General features: G+C 37.8%; 1 protein-coding gene across 2 annotated transcripts in view; it reads left to right on the top strand.

Annotated features, from left to right (window-relative positions):
• The window catches only part of SLC49A4 (solute carrier family 49 member 4), a 98,325-nt gene that overhangs the window by 37,394 nt on the left and 38,748 nt on the right, over positions 1-22,183 (top strand). For both annotated transcript variants that reach the window (XM_069555716.1, XM_069555717.1), the window contains exons 4-5: positions 8,268-8,397; positions 16,253-16,361. In XM_069555716.1, the coding sequence (XP_069411817.1) occupies positions 8,268-8,397; positions 16,253-16,361 (239 nt within the window). The remainder of the gene's footprint in view (positions 1-8,267; positions 8,398-16,252; positions 16,362-22,183) is intronic.

Below are 22,183 nucleotides of genomic sequence, written 5' to 3' on the forward strand. Positions count from 1 at the left end.
ACACATGGACATCACCAGATAGTCAGTACTCAAATCAGACTGATTGTATTCTTTGCAGCCAAAGATGAAGAAGCTCTATACAGGCAGAAAAAACAAGACTGGGAGCTGACTGTGGCTCAGATCATGAACTCTTTATTGTGAAATTCAGACCTAAATTGAAGAAACTAGGGAAAATCACTAGACCATTCAGGTATCAGTTCAGTTCAGTTGCTCAGTCGTGTCCAACTCTTTGCTGCCCCATGAATTGCAGCATGCCAGGCCTCCCTGTCCATCACCACCTCCTGGAATTCACTCAAACTCCTGTCCATTGAGTTAGTGACACCATCCAGCCATCTCATCTTCTGTCATCCCCTTCTCTCCCACCCCCAGTCCCTCCCAGCATCAGGGTCTTTTCCAGTGAGTCAACTCTTCGCACGAGGTGGCCAAAGTACTGGAGTTTCAGCTTCAGCATCAGTCCTTCCAATGAACACCTAGGACTGATGTCCTTTAGGATGGACTGATTGGATCTCCTTGCAGTTCAAGGGGCTTTCAAGAGTCTTCTCCAACACCACAGTTCAAAAGCATCAGATCTTTGGTGCTCGGCTTTCTTCACAGTCCAACTCTCATATCCATACATGACCACTGGAAAAACCATAGCCTTGACTAGACGGAGCTTTGTTGGCAAAGTAATCTCTCTGTTTTTGAATATGCTATCTAGGTTGGTCATAACTTTCCTTCCAAGGAGTAAGCATCTTTTTTATTTATTTTTTATTTTTTTATTTTTTTTATTTTTTAAATTTTTTAAAAAAATTTTATTTTTACTTTATTTTACTTTATAATACTGTATTGGTTTTGCCATACATTGACATGAATCCACCACGGGTGTACATGCGTTCCCAAACATGAACCCCCCTCCCACCTCCCTCCCCATAACATCTCTATGGGTCATCCCCGTGCACCAGCCCCCAGCATGCTGTATCCTGCATCGGACATAGACTGGCCATTCGATTCTTACATGATAGTATACATGTTTCAATACCATTCTCCCAATCATCCCACCCTCTCCCTCTCCCTCTGAGTCCAAAAGTCCGCTATACAAATCTTTGTCTCTTTTGCTGTCTTGCATACAGGGTCATCATTGCCATCTTTCTAAATTCCATATATATGTGTTAGTATACTGTATTGGTGCTTTTCTTTCTGGCTTACTTCACTCTGTATAATCGGCTCCAGTTTCATCCATCTCATCAGAACTGATTCAAATGTATTCTTATTAACGGCTGAGTAATACTCCATTGTGTATATGTACCACAGCTTTCTTATCCATTCATCTGCTGATGGACATCTAGGTTGTTTCCATGTCCTGTTTATTATAAACAGTGCTGCGATGAACATTGGGGTACATGTGTCTCTTTCAATTCTGGTTTCCTTGGTGTGTATGCCCAGCAGTGGGATTGCTGGGTCATAAGGCAGTTCTATTTGCAATTTTTTAAGGAATCTCCACACTGTTCTCCATAGGGGCTGTACTAGTTTGCATTCCCACCAACAGTGTAGGAGGGTTCCCTTTTCTCCACACCCTCTCCAGCATTTATTGCTTGTAGACTTTTGGATCGCAGACATTCTGACTGGTGTGAAGTGGTACCTCATTGTGGTTTTGATTTGCATTTCTCTAATAATGAGTGATGTTGAGCATCTTTTCATGTGTTTGTTAGCCATCGTATGTCTTCTTTGGAGAAATGTCTATTTAGTTCTTTGGCCCATTTTTGGATTGGGTCGTTTATTTTTCTTGAATTGAGCTGCAGAAGTTGCTTGTATATTTTTGAGATTAGTTGTTTGTCAGTTGCTTCATTTGCTATTATTTTCTCCCATTCAGAAGGCTGTCTATTCACCTTGCTTATATTTTCCTTTGTTGTGCAGAAGCTTTTAATTTTAATTGGATCCCATTTGTTTATTTTTGCTTTTATTTCCAGAATTCTGGAAGGTGGATCATAGAGGAGCCTGCTGTGATTTATGTCTGAGAGTGTTTTGCCTATGTTCTCGTCTAGGAGTTGTATAGTTTCTGGTCTTACATTTAGATCTTTAACCCACATCTTCCCACATTTTAGGGAAAGGACCCTGATGCTGGGAGGGATTGGGGGTGGGAGGAGAAGGGGACAACAGAGGACGAGATGGCTGGATGGCGTCACCAACTCGATGGACAGGAGTTTGTGTGCGGTGTTAGAAAGTGATCTAGTTTCATTCTTTTACAAGTGGCTGACCAGTTTTCCCAGCACAACTTGTTAAAGAGATTGTCTTTACTCCATTGTGTATTCTTGCCTCCTTTGTCAAATAAGGTGTCCATATGTGTGTGGATTTATCTCTGGGCTTTCTATTTTGTTCCATTGATCTATATTTCTGTCTTTGTGCCAGTACCATACTGTCTTGATAACTGTGGCTTTGTAGTGTCTTTTAATTTCATGGCTGCAATCAACATCTGTAGTGATTTTGGAGCCCCCAAAATAAAGTCTGACACTGTTTCCACTGTTTCCCCATCTATTTCCCATGAAGTGATGGGACTGGATGCCATTATCTTCATTTTCTGAATGTTGAGCTTTAAGCCAACTTTTTCATTCTCCTCTTTCACTTTCATCAAGAGGCTTTTTAGTTCCTCTTCACTTTCTGCCTTAAGGGTGGTGTCATCTGCATATCTGAGGTTATTGATATTTCTCCTGGCAATCTTGATTCCAGCTTGTGCTTCTTCCAGTCTAGCATTTCTCATGATGTACTCTGCACAGAAGTTAAATAAGCAGGGTGACAATATCCAGCCTTGACATACTCCTTTTCCTATTTGGAACCAGTCTGTTGTTCCATGTCCAGTTCTAACTGTTGCTTCCTGACCTGCATATAGGTTTCTCAAGAGGCAGGTCAGGTGGTCTGGTATTCTCATCTCTTTCAGAATTTTCCAGTTTATTGTGAATCACACAGTCAAAGGCTTTGGCATAGTCAATAGAGCAGAAATAGATGTTTTTCTGGAACTCTCTTGCTTTTTCCATGATCCAGTGGATTTTTCCTCTGCCTTTTCTAAAATCAGCTTAAACATCTGGAAGTTCATGGTTCACGTATTGCTGAAGCCTGGCTTGGAGAATTTTGTGCCTTACAAATAGCTGTGAAAAGAAGAGAAGTGAAAAGCAAAGGAGAAAAGGAAAGATATAAGCATCAAAATACAGAGTTCCAAAGCATAGCAAAGAGAGATAAGAAGACCTTCCTTAGCAATCAATGCAAAGAAATATAGAGGGAAACAACAGAATGGGAAAGACTAGAGATCTCGTCAAGAAAATTAGAGATACCAAGGGAACATTTCATGCAAAGATGGGCTTGATAAAGGACAGAAATGGTATGGACCTAACAGAAGCAGAAGGTATTAAGAAGACGTGGCAAGAATACACAGAAGAACTGTACAAAAAAGATCTTCATGACCCAGATAACCACGATGGTATGATTACTCACCTAAAGCCAGACATCCTGGAATGTGAAGTCAAGTGGGCCTTAGAAAGCATCACTACAAACAACGCTAGTGGAGCTGATGGAATTCCAGTTGAGCTATTTCAAATCCTGAAAGGTGATACTGTAAAAGTGCTACACTCAATATGCCAGCAAATTTGGAAAACTCAGCAGTGGCCACAGGACTGAAAAGGTTAGTTTTCAATCCAATCCCATAGAATGGCAATGCCAAAGAATGCTCAAACTACCACAGACCATTCAGGTATAACCTAAATCAAATCCCTTACAATTATACAGTGAAAGTGAGAAATAGATTCAAGGGATTAGATATGATAGACAGAGTGCTTGAAAAACTATGGACGGAGGTTCTTGACATTGTACAGGAGGCAGGGATCAAGACCATTCCCAAGAAAAAGAAATGCAAAAAAGGCAAAATGGTTGTCTTTGGAGGCCTTACAAATAGCTGTGAAAAGAAGAGATGCGAAATGCAAAAGAGAAAAAGAAAGATATACCCATTTGAATGCAGAGTTCTAAAGAATAGCAAGAAGAGATAAGAAAGCCTTCCTCAGTGATCAATGCAAAGAAATAGAGGAAAACAACAGAATGGGAAAGACTAGTGATGTCTTCAAGAAAGTTAGAGACACCAAGGGAGTATTTCATGCAAATATGAGCACAATAAAAGACAGAAATGGTATGGACCTAACAGAAGCAGAAGATATTAAGAAGAGGTGGCGAGAATACACAGGCGAACTATACAAAAAAGGTCTTCATCACCCAGATAACCATGATGGTATGATCACTCACCTACAGCCAGACATCCTGGAATGAGAAGTCAAGTGGGCCTTAGGAAGCCTCACTACGAATAAAGCTAGTGGAGGTGATGGAATTCCAGTGGAGCTATTTCAAATCCTGAAAGATGATGCATTGAAAGTGCTGCACTCAATATGCCAGCAAATTTGGAATACTCAGCCGTGGCCACAGGACTGGAAAAGGTCAGTTTTCATTCCAATCCCAAAGAAAGGCAATGCCAAAGAACATTCAAACTACCACACAGTTGCACTCATCTCACACACTAGTAAAGTAATGCTCAAAATTCTCCAAGCCAGGCATCAATAGTACATGAACTGTGAAATTCCAGATGTTCAAACTGGATTTAGGAAAAGCAGAGGAACCAGAGATCAAATTGCCAACATCCACTGGATCATCAAAAAAGTAAGCGAGTTCCAGAAAAACATCTATTGCTGCTTTATTGACTACAGCAAAGCCTTTGACTGTGTGGATCACAACAAACTGGAAAATTCTTAAAGAGATGGGAATACCAGACCACCGTACCTGCCTCTTGAGAAATCTGTATGCAGGTCAAGAAGCAACAATTAGAACTGGACATGGAACAGCAGACTGGTTCCAAATCAGGAAAGGAGTATGTCAAGGCTGTATATTGTCACCCTGCTTATTTAACTTATATGCAGAGTACATCATGTGAAATGGTGGGCCAGGTGATGCAGAAGCTGGAATCAAGATTGCTGGAAGAAATATCAATAGCCTCAGATAATGCAGATGATACCACCCTTATGGCAGAAAGCAAAGGAGAACTAAAGAGCTTCTTGATGAAAGTGAAAGAGGAGAGTGAAAAAATTGGCTTAAAACTCAACATTCTGAAAACTAAGATCATGGCATCTGGTCCCATCACTTCATGGTATACAGTTGAGGAAACAATGGAAACAGTGAGAGACTTTATTTTGGGGGGCTCCAAAATCACTTCAGATGGGCTCTGCAGCCATGAAATTAAAAGACACTTGCTCCTTGTAAGAAAAGCTATGACCAACCTAGACAGCATATTAAAAAACAGATATTACTTTACCAACAAAGGTTCATCTAGTCAAAGGTATGGTTTTCAGTAGTCATGTATAGATGTGAGAGTTGCACTCTAAAGAAAGCTGAGCACTGAAGAATTGATGCTTTTGAACTGTGGTGCTGGAGAAGACTCTTGAGAGTCCCTTGGATTGCAAAGAGATCCAACCAGTCCGTCCTAAAGGAAATCAGTCCTGCATATTCATTGGAAGGACTGATGTTGAGGCTGACACTCCAATACTTTGGCCACCTAATATGAAGAGCTGACTCATTGGAAAAGACCCTGATGCTGGGAATGATTGAAGGCAGGAGGAGAAGGGGACGACAGAGGATGAGATGGTTAGATGGCATCACCGGCTCGATGGACATGAGTTTGAGCAAGCTCTTAGAGTTGGTGATGGACAGGGAAGCCTGGCGTGCTGCAGTTTTTGGGGTCACAAAGAGTCAGACACAACTGAGCGACTGAACTCACTGACAGCGTTTCTTTGGAGAATATGGAAAAGTTTAATCCTGTGGTGATGATTGTAAAACTCATAGAATTATGCATTTTAAATGTGTGAATTCTATATTTTATAATTATGTACTTTAAATGTGTGAATTCTATATCTTATGAATTATATCTCAGTGAAGCTGTTTAAAAAATGCCAGTAGAAAGATGGACAAAGAATACAAATAAGACAATCACAGAAGAAATACAAATGGCCACTAAGCATATGGAAGATGCTTATTCATTTTTACTCATAATTAAAAGGACTGTAAATTAAAACAATGCATTAAATTTGTTCCTAAGTTTGCTAAAAAATAAAGACATTGCTTGTGGTTAGTGTCTTATAGAAATATTGTACTGTTTTGCTAAGAATATAGCCCTAGAGTTAGAATTATCCTACTGAAAGAACATCTAGAAATCACTTGGTCTGTTCCCTTTATTGACCCAGAAAGAGTAAGGAATTCATTCAGTTTATAAGTTAATTAATGGGATATACTGGTCTATACTCCAAGGTTTCCTGACTTTTCTATTAGAGTCATGCTTTTCTACTAAATTGAGCACAGTTAAAAGCTGGGACTTCCATGTGCCAGAATTCTGGAGGGAAAGCTCAGGAGTCCTAGGAACTTTTCCTTCTATAATGGTGCCCAAACTAAGATTGATCAGTTGTTCATTGTACTTTTCATTGTTTGATGAGCGTGTGTGTGCTGAGTCATGTCTGACTCTTTGTGACCCTGTGAACTGTAACCTACCAGGCTCCATTGTCTATGGGATTCTCCAGACAAGAATACCGAAGTGGGTTGCCATGCCCGTCTCTGGAGGATCTTCCCAACCCAGAGATCAAACTTGCATCTCTTGAGGCTCCTGCATTGCAAGCAGATTCTTTACCACTGACCCACAAGGGAAGCCCTTTGATTGTTTAATAGCCTACATTAGCTAGTCTTGTGTTTGTTAACTTTTGCTCTCTGTCTCTTGGTTTCTTTTGTTTTTTGGATGCTTCCCTGTCTTGTTCAGATTTTCCGTAAAGCCTATATATTAAGTCTGTTCTACACATAGCATTAGAATATCCTACCATTTCTCAAACAAACCTTTTCCTGTCCTAGTCTTACCAATTTTCTAGCCTAGTCTTTATTGTTGAGGACCATGCTTATAAAACAATCATCCTAGGCCTGTTTAAAGATCTCTGTTATAGATAATACTGTTGGCTTTTAATGGGTTTTCTCCATAGAGTAACATTTGTTTACTGCTTCAATCCTCTTTTTATGTAGTGTACCATACCATAAGTCTGCCATACTTATTTCCTTGTATGACTTCTTACCTGCTGAAAGTTATATCTTTGCATGTCAATCTTTCTCACAAGTCTGAGCTGTTTTGTCTAGGCAAGTACTATATTTTACTTATCTGTCTATAACTATTTGCTTATCTGTATTTATCTGTATATACATTTATAGATATATCTGTATATATCTATATATGTATATTGTCACCCAGCTTATTTAACTTGCATGCAGAGGACATCATGCAAAATGCTGGGCCAGATGAAGCTCAAGCTGGAATGAAGATTGTTGGGAGAGAGATTAACCTCAGATATGCAGATGACATCACCCTCATGGCAGAAAACGAAGAGGAACTAAAGAGTCTCTTGAAGGTGAAAGAAGAGAGTCAAAAACGGGCTTAAAACTCAGCATTCAGAAAACGAAGATCATGACACCTGGTCCCATCACTTCATGTCAAATAGATGGGGAAACAATGGAAACAGTGACAGACTTTATTTTCTTGGGCTCCAAAAATCACTGCAGATGGTGACTGCAGCCATGAAATTAAAAGACACTTGCTCCTTTGAAGAAGAGATATGATTAACCTAGACAGTGTATTAAAAAGCAGAGATATTACTTTGTCGACAAAGGTCCACATAGTCAAAGCTGTGGTTTTTCCAGTAGTCATGTACAGATGGGAGAGTTGGACCATAGAGAAGACTGAGTGCTGAAGAATTGATACTTTCGAACTGTGGTGCTGGAAAAGACTCTTGAGAGTCCCTTGGACTGCAAGGATATCAAACCAGTCAGTCTTAAGAGAAATCAACCCTGAATATTCATTGGAAAGACTGATGCTGAAGTGGAAATTCCAGTACTTTGGCCATCTGATAGGAAGAGTCAACCCATTGGAAAAGACCCTGATGCTGGGAAAGAATGAAGGCAGGAGGAGAGGGGACAACAGAGGACAAGATGGTTGAATGGCATCACGGACTCAATGGGCATGAGTTTGAGCAAATTCCAGGAGATGGTGAAGGACAGGGAAGCCTTGCATGCTACAGTCCATGGGATTGCAAAGAACTGGACACGACTGAGTGACCGAGCAACAACAACAATATATCTAAAGCTGCAATGATGCTCAATAAATATTTGTTAAATACTTGAAATGTTGAACTTTTTGTGTTGTCTGATTAACATTTTACTTTTTTTGTTTTGTTTTTCAGAATTTGGAGGTGTCTGCTTACTATTTTCTGCAACTCTAGCTTACTTCCCACCTCGGCCACCTCTTCCTCCCAGTGTTGCTGCAGCTAGCCAGAGGCTGAGTTATCGACAGAGCTTTTGTAGGTTATTAAGGTAAATATATTTTTTTTGGGGGGGGGCAAGAATACTGGAGTGGGTTGCCATTCCCTTCTCCAGGAAATCTTCCCAACCCAAGGATTGAACCCAGGTCTCCCACATTGTAGGCAGACGCTTTACTGTCTAAGCCACTCCGTTTCAAGGCAAACCATTCAATATCACAGTAATCTAAGCCTATCCCCCAACCAGTAACACTGAAGAAGCTGAAGTTGAACAGTTCTATGAAGACCTACAAGACCTTTTAGAACTAACCCCCAAAATAGATGTCCTTTTCATTATAGGGGACTGGAATGCAAAAGTAGGAAGTCAAGGAAAACCTGGGGTAACAGGCAAATTTGGCCTTGGAATATGGAATGAAGCAGGGCAAAGGCTAGTAGGGTTTGCCAAGAGAACACACTGGTCATAGCAAACACCTTCTTCCAACAACACAAGAGAACCCTCTACACATGGACATCACTAGATGGTCAACACAAAAATCAGATTGATTATATTCTTTGCAGCCAGAGATGGAGAAGCTCTATACAGTCAGCAAAAACAAGACTGGGAGCTGACTGTGGCTCAGATCATGAACTCCTTATTACCAAATTCAGACTTAAATTGAAGAAAGTAGGGAAAACCACTAGACCATTCACGTATGACCGAAACTAAATCCCTTATGATTATACAGTGGAAGTGAGAAATAGATGTAAGGGACTAGATCTGATAGATAGAGTGCCTGATGAACTATGGACGGAGGTTCCTGCCATTGTACAGGAGACAGGGATCAAGACCATCCTCATGGAAAAGAAATGCAAAAAGGCAAAATGGTTGTCTGAGGAGGCCTTACAAATAGCTGTGAAAAGAAGAGAAGCGAAAAGGAAAGATATAAGTATCTGAATGCAGAGTTCCAAAGAACAGCAAGGAGAGATAAGAAGACCTTCCTCAGCGATCAATGCAAAGAAATAGAGGAAAGGAACAGAATGGGAAAGACTAGAGATCTCTTCAAGAAAATTAGAGATACCAAGGGAACATTTCATGCAAAGATGGGCTCGATAAAGGACAGAAATGGTATGGACCTAACAGAAGCAGAAGATATTAAGAAGAGGTGGCAAGAATACTCAGAAGAACTGTACAAAAAAGATCTTCACCACCCAGATAATCACGATGATGTGATCACTCATGTAGAGCCAGACATCCTGGAATGTGAAGTCAAGTGGGCCTTAGAAAGCATCATATGCCAGCAAATTTGGAAAACTCAGCAGTGGCCACAGGACTGGAAAAGGTCAGTTTTCATTCCAATCCCAAAGAAAGACAGTGCCAAAGAATGCTCAGCCTACTGCACAGTTGCACTCATCTCACACACTAGTAAAGTAATGCTCAAAATTCTCCAAGCCAGGCTTCAGCAATACGTGAACCGTGAACTTCCAGATGTTCAAGCTGGTTTTAGAAAAGGCAGAGGAACCAGAGATCAAATTGCCAGCATCCACTGGATCATGGAAAAAGCAAGAGAGTTCCAGAAAAACATCTATTTCTGCTTTATTGACTTTGTCAAAGCCTTTGACTGTGTGGATCACAATAAACTGTGGAAAATTCTGAGAGATGAGAATACCAGACCACCTGATCTGCCTCTTGAGAAACCTACATGCAGATCAGGAAGCAATAGTTAGAACTGGACATGGAACAACAGACTGGTTCCAAATAGGAAAAGGAGTACGTCAAGGCTGTATATTGTCACCCTGCTTATTTAACTTATATGCAGAGTACATCATGAGAAACGTTGGACTGGATGAAGCACAAGCTGGAATCAAGATTGCCGGGAGAAATATCAATAACCTCAGATATGCAGATGACACCACCCTTAAGGCAGAAAGTGAAGAGGAACTAAAGAGCCTCTTGATGAAAATGAAAGAGGAGAGTGAAAAAGTTGGCTTAAAGCTCAACATTCAGAAAACTAAGATCATGGCATCCGGTCCCATCACTTCATGGGAAATAGATGGGGAAACAGTAGACAGTGTCAGACTTTATTATTTGTGGGGCTCCAAAATCACTGCAGATGGTGACAGCAAGCCATGAAATTAAAAGACCCTTACTCCTTGGAAGGAAAGTTATGACCAACCTAGATAGCATATTGAAAAGCAGAGACATTACTTTGCCATCAAAGTTCTGTCTAGTCAAGGCTATGGTTTTTCCAGTAGTCATGTATGGATGTGAGAATTGGACTGTGAAGAAAGCTGAGCGCCGAAGAATTGATGCTTTTGAACTGTGGTGTTGGAGAAGACTCTTGCATGTCCCTTGGACTGCAAGGAGATCCAACCAGTCCATTCTGAAGGAGATCAGTCCTGGGTATTCATTGGAAGGACTGATGCTGAAGCTGAAACTCCAGTACTTTGGCCACGTCCTGCAAAGAGTTGACTCATTGGAAAAGACTCTGATGCTCGAAGGGATTGGGGGCAGGACGAGAAGGGGATGACAGAGGATGAGATGGCTGGATATCATCACCGACTTGATGGACATGAGTTTAGTGAAGTCCGGCAGTTCGTGATGGACAGGGAAGCCTTCGTGCTGCGATTCATGGTGTCGCAAAGAGTTGGACATGACTGTGCAACTGAACTGAACCTACTGAAGGTAAATATACTTAAAGTCACTGAGTGGTTTTGGTTAGCACCTTTAGGATAATTTCGTGTTTATCTCAGATGATTTAAGACAGTAGTTTTTCAACAACCTATTTATCAGGCTGTAAATAATTGATAAAATACTGATGAAATATTTTAGAGGGTTTTCCTATCAGAAATCTATCTTTAAAGATTGCTTAAAGGAAAAACCTTTATAACTTTTGCCTTCTCTGTATTAACACCTATACTGTTATTTACTTAATATTTTTAAAATCAAATCTTTCATTTAAATAATTTTCTTTTATAAGGAAACATCACATAATGGTATGAAATCATGGGTCTAATGTGATTATTACATTTTTCCTAATATACAAATTATTTTATTCATTATATATTTTAATACATAGTAAAATAAATAAGTGCTAGTTAATACAAAGTAAATAAATAATATTTGTTTCGTATCACTTAAAATCATCTTGAACCTCCAGTGGGATCATACTTTGAGAAATTAAATGTTTATCACTACAACTTAAAAGTAATTAGATTATATTCTTGAAGACTTCAAATACTTGAAGGCCCAATAGTGAATTTGATTCCTTTATATGCAGACCATCGCCGGTGATTATGATTTGTAATTGGGCCACTAGATTTTATCTTTTGAATTTTTTCTCTGATTAGTTGTGATGAGTTTTTATTGATTCATCAACAACTCTCCCTGGATAGTTCTTTCTTTTCTAGTCTTCCTGTCTCCCACAGATGGTAAATTGCTTGTGGTCAAGAACTATCTTTGTATCCTCTATATTAATGTCCAAAAGGAATATATTGGGAGCCACATATGTAATTTTAAATCTGTTAGTAGCCTTATTTTAAAAAGTGGAAACATGTAAAATTAATTTTAATAATATTAATATTTATTAATATTTTATTTAACTCAGTATATTTAAAGTATTATTTCAACACATAGTATTCCAAGATTATTAATGAGATGCTTTACGTTCTTTTATTCATGGAAAATCTTTGAAATCCAATGAGTATTTTAAATTTACAGCACATCTCAATTTAAATGCTAAATTTACATTAGAAATACTTGGTCTGCATTTAGATTTCATTAAGTTTACTATTAAAGTTTTCATTGAACATTATTTCCCATATTGTACTATTTGTCTAAAGTTAAAGATAACTACTTGAAAATTTTCAAATTTTGAATCAACACATTTTTTATATTATTTGAAAGGTCTTATAATCTATAGGCAGTTGTTTAGGCCTTAACTGAAGAGCTTTCACTTCTGTAGAATACTTTTTTCTCTTCATAATTTTAAACAAAACTTCCGTAGATAAAATAATTTCCCTTACCATCTCTCCATCTAGAAACATTTTTGGTTTTGTGCAGAAATCCAAATCATTTTATAGCTGACCAAATATAGGCTCATATTTGGTAAAAATCAATTTAAAATGTTTGTTGAACATTTAATTCAGATTTCAGATAACTAATTTTCTTGATTCATTTTTGACTTTAGGAAGAAGCTTCTTATAAAATTCACTGTGTATTTGTTGAACATATCTCTTAATATTATCCACTTGGCTTCCCTGTTGGCTCAGATGGTAAAGCGTCTGCCTGCAATGTGGGAAACCCGGGTTCGATTCCTGGGTCGGGAAGATCCCCTAGAGAAGGAAAAGGCAATCCACTCCAGCACTCTTGCGTGGAAAATCTCATAGACAGAGGAGCCTGATAGGCTAGAGTCCATGGGGTCGCAAAGAGTCGGACATGACTGAGTGACTTCACTGACTTCACACTGACTAATTATCGTAAAATTTTTTTAGGCAACAGACATCATTTTTACTCTGCTGTGATAAGTTACATTTACCATTGTGAAATTTGCAATGTATTTTCAGCCTCACATATATTTTCTTTCTGCATCAGTTCAGTTCACCTCAGTGCAGTCGCTCAGTCGTGTCCGACTCTTTGTGACCCCATGAATTGCAGCACGCCAAGCCTCCCTGTCCATCACCAACTCCCGGAGTTCACTCAGACTCACGTCCATCGAGTCGGTGATGACATCCAGCCATCTCATCCTCGGTCGTCCCCTTCTCCTCCTGCCCCCAATCCCTCCCAGCATCAGAGTCTTTTCCAATGAGTCAACTCTTTGCATGAGGGGGCCAAAGTACTGGAGTTTCAGCTTTTAGCATCATCCCTTCCAAAGAAATCCCAGGGCTGATCTCCTTCAGAATAGACTGGTTGGATCTCCTTGCATAACCTGTTTAACCTAGTGTAAACATTTCTCTCCCTTTACGTATCAGTTTAATGTTTGATGATGGTGGTTGCTTTTGGCTTTTAGACTTAAAGAGTAGAGAGTTAAGTTGAACATGTTCCTTGCTTCAGGATACGTGAACACTTTCATTCATTCATTCATTCTTTTCTTTATATTTCTCACTCCCATTCCCTTTTCCCAAGTAGGCCACCTTTCAAAGGCATTTTATGTGTATCTCTTTGTGCTTTTGTAACATTTGTATTGTTTTGTATGCTTCTATTTTTATCTAAACAGTGACATATTTTGTATCTCATTCTGTTTGGCTTTTTTCACTAGACACTATGTGGTTTTTATAAAATACTTTATATTTTGAAAATAGGAAGGTAGAACAGTATAACCTCCATATCCACATAACCAAATATCAACAATTACCACTTTGTGGCCAATATTATTTCATTTGTACACTTCCCTCTTCCTGTATCATGAAGCAAATCCCAAATGATAAATCATTTCATCCATATATATTTTAACATGTTTATGTTAAAAAGATAGGGACTCCTTAAAATGTAAACAAGTTACCATTGTTACAGTGAAAACATTTTAGCAGTAGTTTGCTACTATCAAATTGGTGTTTCAATTGTCTCATAAATGTCATCAGTGCTTTTTGTTTAAGTCAGGATCTAGATTGGATCCATGCATTGCAATTGGCTCAAATGCCTTGTAATCTCTAGGTTTCCTTCCATCTCCCTCTCTTTTCTTTGTAATTGTTGAGGAGCCACTCTCTGTCTCCAAGGTCTGGAATGTGTTGATCATCTCTTTGTAGAGTAGTTTGCCGCTCTGCCCTCTGTATTTCCTATAAATTGTTAGCTCGAACTGCGTTCTGATTCAGGTTTTGGTTTTGATTTTACAGAACTACCTCCTGCTGTCTTCTCCCATCAGAAGGCACATGATATCTGGATAACTCTGATTTTGTGGTAGTAGAGCTCTGTTCTCAAGATATATCTCTGTGCTATGTGTATACCTAGTTCTCTGTACTCTGTGGTATGAAACCATCACATTTTTTATACCCGTTCCCATTGTGTACTCTGCCTCCAACTCATTGTCACCACAAATACCACTGCAGTGACATCCTAATATGCATCGCTGTAGAGCTAAGACTTCTGTGGAAAACAGACCTCACACAGCATTGCTGGATCATCAGCTATTTTAAGCTGAATTTGCCAAGTATTGTCAAATTGCTCTAAAAAAATGCCTACACTTGTCTATACTTTCATCAGCAATGCCCATTTTCCTATATGCTTGCCAAACTTGGCATTATCCATCTTTCTAATTTTCACGAGTCTAGTGGGTAAAAATAAATATATCTTTTGTTCAATATGCATCTTCTGGTTGTTAGTAAGTTTGAGACTCTCATGGGGTGGTTTGCCATTTAGGTTTCATCTCCTGTAAATTCCTCTTCATAGATTCTACCCATGTCTCAGTGGTAGTTTCTTTTTCTTAATGATTTACATATTCTAGATATAAATTCCCTGTTGATCTTTAAAAGTTCAAATATCTATTCCCGTTATGTCAGCTGTTTACTAATCTTTTCAGTGAATGTCTTCTTTATAACTTCCTGTTCTTCTTCTTTCACATTTACGTGTTTAGTCTGCCTAGACTCCGTGTTAGTATATGGTGTTAAATTCCGGGAGGCTTTTCCTCTCCGTAAAATGAACTAGTGCCTCAGCCATTTGATTTTTGTAGTGCCACTTTTACTGTAGGTTGAGTTTCTGTGTCTTGGGTCTCTTTTTTCCTTCATTGTTCTCTTTGTTCTTGAGCAGATACCATACTATATTTATTACTCTGCATGTGCAGTTTGTCTTAATATCTGGTAGGACAAGGACTTCCTTTTTCACATTTTTCAAGGATGAGTTAGCCTTCCAAGGACTTTTATTTTCCCACATGAACTTTATTCTTAGATTTCTTTTAAAAATTCACCTGGAATTTTAATTGTGATTGCAGTGAGTTATAGATGAATTGGTGGTAACTTGACAGCATGGACTGTTTCTGTTTATTTAAATCATCGTCTGTGCCCTCCTGTGTTCCCCCCTCTACCCATAGAGATCTTGGGTCTTCCTGGTTTATTCCTAAATATTTTACAGTTTAAAAAATTATAAAAAGCTGTTGTGAATGATATCTAACTTATTGCATTTTTAAATTAAACTTTATTTTGAGATAATTATAGATTCACATGCAATTTTAAGAAATAATACAAAGAAATAACATGGGCCCTTTACCCAGTTTTCCCCCAGTGGTAACATCTTATAAAACTATAGTGCAATATCACAACCAGAAAATTAACACTTCTATTAGAACGATATAGTACATTTCCATCATCACAAGGATCCCGCCTATTGCCCTTTTATAGCCACATCTGCTCCCCTCCCACTCTACTCTGTAACCCCTGACAACCAGCTAATCTGTTTCCCATTACCATAATGTCACTTCAGGAATGTTATATAAATTGAGTCATATAGTACATACAGTTTTGGAGTTAGCTTTTTTTTCATCCACCATAATTCTCTGGAGATTCATCCAGGTTGTTTTGTGTATTGGTAGTTACTCCTTTTTATTGCTCAGTTGTATTTTGTGATTTGGATGTAGACAGTTTGTTTAAATGTTCATTAATCTTTTTTCCCTCCCCCTGCTCATCAGAAGAAACAGTAATTTATCTTTACAAATAAGAGCTTTTTTTTAAAAAAAAAAGAAGGTGCCTACTCATTCTATGAAATATTGTTGGTAATTCATCTATATAATAAACAGTGACATTTTTAAATAATGTAAATAAAAAACATTATTCTTATAAATATAAAATAAAAAATTTAAGGAACTTCAAATTTATTAAACTGACAAATATTTCCTATTTCTGATTCTGGGGTTCCAATTTCCAAATGACTTAGTTTTTCATGAGTAAGAGTTTAAATTCTAGATTTTGAACTTATAATAATATTTTCTTTTTCTTCTCTTTTACAGCAATTTGAGATTTTTGATGATTGCTTTAGCATATGCCATACCACTTGGTGTATTTGCTGGCTGGTCTGGAGTTCTGGACTTAATTTTAACACCAGTGCATGTCAGCCAAGTAAGCATTTTATTTCTTAATATCTTGTAGGTATTTTTAGTTCACTGATATTCTGAATATTGTCTACCTCTTCTTACATTTAACTTCAATGCCTAGGTAAAGCATTGTCCTATATCACTGCTGCAAAAGGAAGATCTTTATGAAACAGTTATAAACAATATTGATTTTCTTCCTGGATTTTGTTAACCACCATGAATTTCACATATGATTAATGATGCTAATAAAAGAAAAGTAAAAAATGCAAAAATCTTAGGATCCTTGATTCTTGGTTTATAAAGATGAAGATCTTATCATTAAATATAAGGCAATTCATACATCTAATTCCTCACTTTGTCTTCAGTCTCAGTATCTCATTTCCTTAAAAATAACCATTTCATCTATATGCTTGATGACATCCATTCCTTCTCCTTGCTTCCAAATAGCATGGTAGAAAGGGGTAGAGAGACTAGAAAGGTCAAATGGACAAAATCTAGCATACTGATCCATTGTATGAATAAACAACTTTTCCAATCTTCTTTTGATGAACTTTTGGAATGTCTACATCTAGGCTGTCATAAACAGTGCTATATGGATATTTTCATACCTTGGGGGCACTTCTATATACATTTCTACTGGATATCTATCAAGGAATGGAATTGCTAGTTACAGGGTGTGCCTGCTTTAATAGATGATGCCAAACTCCTCCAAAGTAGTTGTTTTCATTTATAGTCCCATCAGCGGTACATGAAATTTCTCCTTGCTTCATATCGTTACCAGCACTTAGCAGTGTTAGTCTTTTTAAATTTAGATGTGCTGATGACTGTGCAGTTGTATGCCCTTGTAGTGACTTCCATGACAGCTTTTTAAGTGACATCCTTTTTTTATGACACACCTGTTCACGTTTCTTGCCCACTACCTGGCTGCCTTTTTCTTACTGCTTTGTAAAGAGGAAAGCTGTGTGAAAGTGGTCTCCCCAGGAAGGCGTGGCTGAGGAATGGACTGCACGTGTAAAAGGCAAAGCTACCGCAGACTTATTAGACTGTGGGGTGGAAAGCCAGGACAAGTATAGCAGAGGGCAAGCATCCAGTGGTAAGACCTCATTAACAACTTGTTAATATCTTAGGCTTCTGTTGAGACACCAGAAAGAACAAACTTTAGAATCAAGGACCATACCCTCAGTAGAGTAAAGCCTATTCTTCTTGGACCCACCATGAACAAAACCTAAAACCAAGCCCTGACAAAAATCTGCAGAGGACATGATTTGGAGATTGAAGGCTGCCAAGTGAAAGGCACTTGAGAAACAACTTGGTTTCTAATCTTCTTCACTAATAAAGGTGCAAAATTGATCTTACACAAGTTCAAGATGATCTGCCATTAGTTGAATGGCGTACTAACTCAAAAATCAACTATCTTAGAAAAGATTATCCAGAATCTCTATATTGTATCATCCACAGCATATAGTAGACAATTTTTTAAAAATTAGACATATAAAGAATTAGGAAGATATGGTTCTTATTTAAAAACAAAAACAAAAGATGTAGTCAATAAAAACCAATTTGGAGATAGTCTAGGTATTGGATTTAGCAGAACTGGTATTCCAAAAGAGAGAGTGAGAGAAATCTTTTCTTGCTCCAAATTCATAAATCTATTCCCATATATTATTCTGTAGAACTCTTTTATCCAGTACAGTAGCCTCTAGTCACATGTGGCTATTTAATTTGAATAGTTTAAACTAAGATCATGGCATCCAGTTCCATCACTTCATGGCAAATAGATGGGGAAACAGTGGAAACAGTGGCTGACTTTAGTTTCTGGGCTCCAAAATCACTACAGATGGTGATTGCAGCCATGAAATTAAAAGACGCTTACTCCTTGGAAGGAAACTTATGACCAACCTAGACAGCATATTAAAAAGCAGAGACAACATTTTGTCAACAAAGGTCCGTCTAGTCAAGGCTATGGTTTTTCTAGTGGTCCTGTATGGATGTGAGAGTTGGACTATAAAGAAAGCTAAGCGCAAAGAATTGATGCTTTTAAACTGTGGTGTTGGAGAAGACTTGAGAGTCCCTTGGACTGCAAGGAGATCCAACCAATCCATCCTAAAGGAGATCTGTCCGGGGTGTTCATTGGTAGGACTGATGTTGAAGCTGAAATGCCAATACTTTGGCCACCTGATGCGAAGAGCTGACTCATTTGAAAAGACTCTGATGCTGAGAAGGATTGAGGGCAGGAGGAGAAGGGGGCAACAGAAGATGAGATGGTTGGATGGCATCACCAACTCAGTGGACATGGGTTTGGATGGACTCTGGGAGTTGGTGATGGACAGGGAGGCCTGGCATGCTGCGGTTCATGGGGTCACAAAGAGTCGGACATGACTGAGCAACTGAACTGAACTGAAACTATTTGAAATAAAATCAAAATGAAAAATTAACTTCCTCGATAGCACCAACCCATGTATTATGGTGCAGAACTCTCTTATCCAGTACAGTAGCCACTAGTTACATATGGCTATTTAATGTGAATAGTTTAAATTAGTTGAAATAAATTAAAATGAAAAATTAACTTCCTCAATAGCACCAACCACTTTTCAAGTGCTCATGGCCACATGCAACTTACAAGTACCATATTGGACAGTATTGACATAGAATATTTCCATCATCATAGAAAGTTCTGTGGAACAGTGCTGTTCTGGAAACTTTATTGTTATTCCTGTTACATTTAAACCTAGAATTGAATTGTGTGCTTGTTAAAAGGTAGGGATTAAATTTCTTTTTTCCCAGATAGTTCTTCATTAACCTAACACCACTTTTTGAAAAGGTCGTTCTTTCCCCATTACTCTCCAGTGTCATCTTTGTCATAATGAAATGCCCTTATGTGCATGGATGTTTCTAAATTATTTTTTCCTCTAGTCTATTTATCTATCTCTTTGCCAATACCAAATTGTCTCAAGTATTTTAGTTTTATAATAAGTTTTAGTGTCTAGTAGAATAAATACTCTTTGAGATTTTGATTAGAATTTTATGAATCTCTAGGTCAGTTGGAGAATTAACTTTTTTGTAATAGTAAGTCTTCAAAATCATGATCATTATATCTCTCATCTACTTACCTAATGTCTCTCTAAATCTCTTTCCTCAAAAACACCTTGTATATATTTGTTAGATTTATTACCAGGTATTTGATGTTTTCTGAAGCTATTATAATTGGTAACTTTAAAAATCTTACTTTTTGTTGGCTGGCATGTAGAAATATAGCTGCTTTTTTAAAGTGATTGAAGTATAGCTCATCTTATATCCAGCAACCTTATTAAATTCACTTGTTTATTTATCCACAGATATTTTCACCTCTCTGCATACATCTCATATCAGTTGTAACTAATGACAATTAGATGGAGAAAAATACATTTAATAAAATTCAACACTGAGATAATCATCTTGTCTTTCTCTTTTAAACTGCAGATATGGTGAATTGCATTTGTTGATTATAAAATGTTGAACTACCTTGCATTTCTGTACTAAATCCATTTTGTCAGTGAGTTATTATAGTTTTTATATATCACTGAATTCAGTTTGCTTGCATTTTGTTTAGGATTTTTTGCATTTATGTTCCTGAATGAGATTAGTCTATAATTTTTTTAATCTTGTCCTGCCATTTCAATTTGAGTATCAAAATTTTGCTAGCCTCAGAAAAGAACTTCTGAAATGTTTCCTCTTTTTCTGTTATTGAAAGAGTTTATTTAAGTTTGATGGTGTGGGGATTTTATTTTTCTGTAAATATTTGGTAGATTTCGCTGATAAAGCCATCTAGTTTTCTTGTGATGCTGTTTTCCCTTCATTTCAGTCTGATACTCTTTGTGTTTTAACTGGAGTATTTAGTCCGTTTGCAGTTAATCCAACTATTGATAGATGTGAGTCTAGATCCACCACCTTATCATTGGTTTCTGTTTTTTCCCAATCTAGTCTATCCTTTTTCTCTTCTTTCTCCTGGACTAAGTATTTTTTACTACTCTGTTTTCCCCTTTTGTTAGCTTGGTAGTTTTAGTCTCTTACTATTTAGTGGTTATCCTAGAGGGTACAGAATGTACATTTCACTTATTAACATCTATTATGAATTAGAAATTTTACCTCTTCCAGGACTGTCCAAGGTCCTCAGAACCCTTTCATTCCATCTAAGCCTCAAGTATGTGTGTATACTTAGTTACTGAGTCATGTCGCTCAGTGTTTGCGACCCCATAGACAGTAGCCCACTAGGCTCTTCTGTCCATGGGATTATCCTGGCAAGAATACTGGAATGGGTTGCCACTGCCTCCTCCAGAGGATCTTCCAGACCCAGGGATCAAACCCACGTCTCTTGCAGCTCCTGCTTTGCAGGCAGATTCTTTACCACTGAGCCACCTGGGAGGCCCACAGCGGGGTATTACTCAGCCATAAAAGAGAATTAATTCTGCCATTTGCAACAACATGGATATACCTAGAGAATATTATGCTTGGTGAAGTAAGTCAGATATGTCACTTATATGCAGAATCAAAAAAACATTACAAATGAATGTATATACAAAACAGAAACAGACTCACATATAGAAAACAAACTAGTGGTTACCAAAAGGAAGAAGAAAATGGGGAGAAACAAATTAGGGTATGGCACTAAGAAATACAAACTACTGTGTATAAAACAGGTAATCAACAGGATTTATTTTATAGCACAGGGAATTAGAGCCATTATTTTGCAATAACTTTTAGTGGAATATAATCTGTAAAAATACTGAATCACCTGAAACTCATAATACTGTAAATCAAGTATGCTTCAATTTAAAAAATAAGAATAGGTAATAAGGAGTTCAGTCCTGGGTGTTCATTGGAAGGACTGATGTTGAAGCTGAAACTCCAATACTTTGACCACCTGATATGAAGAGCTGACTCTTTGGAAAAGACCCTGATGCTGGGAAAGAATGAGGGCAGGAGGAGAAGGGGACGACAGAGGATGAGATGGTTGGATGGCATTACCAACTCAATGGACATGAGTTTGGGTGGACTCCGGGAGTTGGTGATGGACAGGGAGGCCTGGCGTGCTGCGGTTCATGGGGTCACAGAGTCAGATACGACTGAGCAACTGAACTGAACTGAACTGAAAGAACCAGTTCAAAATGAAACATATTTATTCTGCTCAAGGTTTGTAGGACTTCTTGAACTATAGCTTAATGTCTCATCAGTTTCAGAAAATTCTTAGCCAGTGTCCCTTCAAAGCTTATGTTTCATTTTCTCTCTTTCTTTTTCCTTCAGTAATTCTAACCGTACATGTTCTACTTTCACACTTCTTTCCTATGTCTTTTACTGTCTGTTCTTTCTATCCTTTGCCTTTCTCTGTTCAAACTGAATATTTTATCTAGCTTTTCTTCCAACTTATAATTTCAGTTTTCAGCTCTCATATGCTGTTAAACTCACCTATGAGTTAATTTCAACTATTATGTTCTTAAGTTATAAAATTTTTATTCGATGCTTTTTCATAGTTTCCAAATTTCTGTAAAAATGCTTGACCTTGTCTTTTATTGTTTTTGAAACTATTAAAAATAGTTATTTGAAGTCTGTATTTCCTAATCCCTTTATCTAGATCCCTTGTGGGTCTCTCTATATTTGTGATATTCATTCATGTTTTCATATGTGTTCAGTTGTTTTTGACTGAGTGCTCAACATAGTTGTAGTGATAACTTAAGTTGTAGTGATAACTTAAGCTTGAAATGGTGTTCTTTTCCTCTAGAAAGTACTTATATTTTTTCTTAGGAGTCTAAGAATCACTTAATCCAGTTTCAAGAATTGAGATCATTTAAAACTGGGTTTTAGTCCCTCAGA

This window comes from Ovis canadensis, chromosome 1 (assembly GCF_042477335.2).
Source record: "Ovis canadensis isolate MfBH-ARS-UI-01 breed Bighorn chromosome 1, ARS-UI_OviCan_v2, whole genome shotgun sequence".
Lineage (NCBI taxonomy): Eukaryota > Metazoa > Chordata > Mammalia > Artiodactyla > Bovidae > Ovis > Ovis canadensis.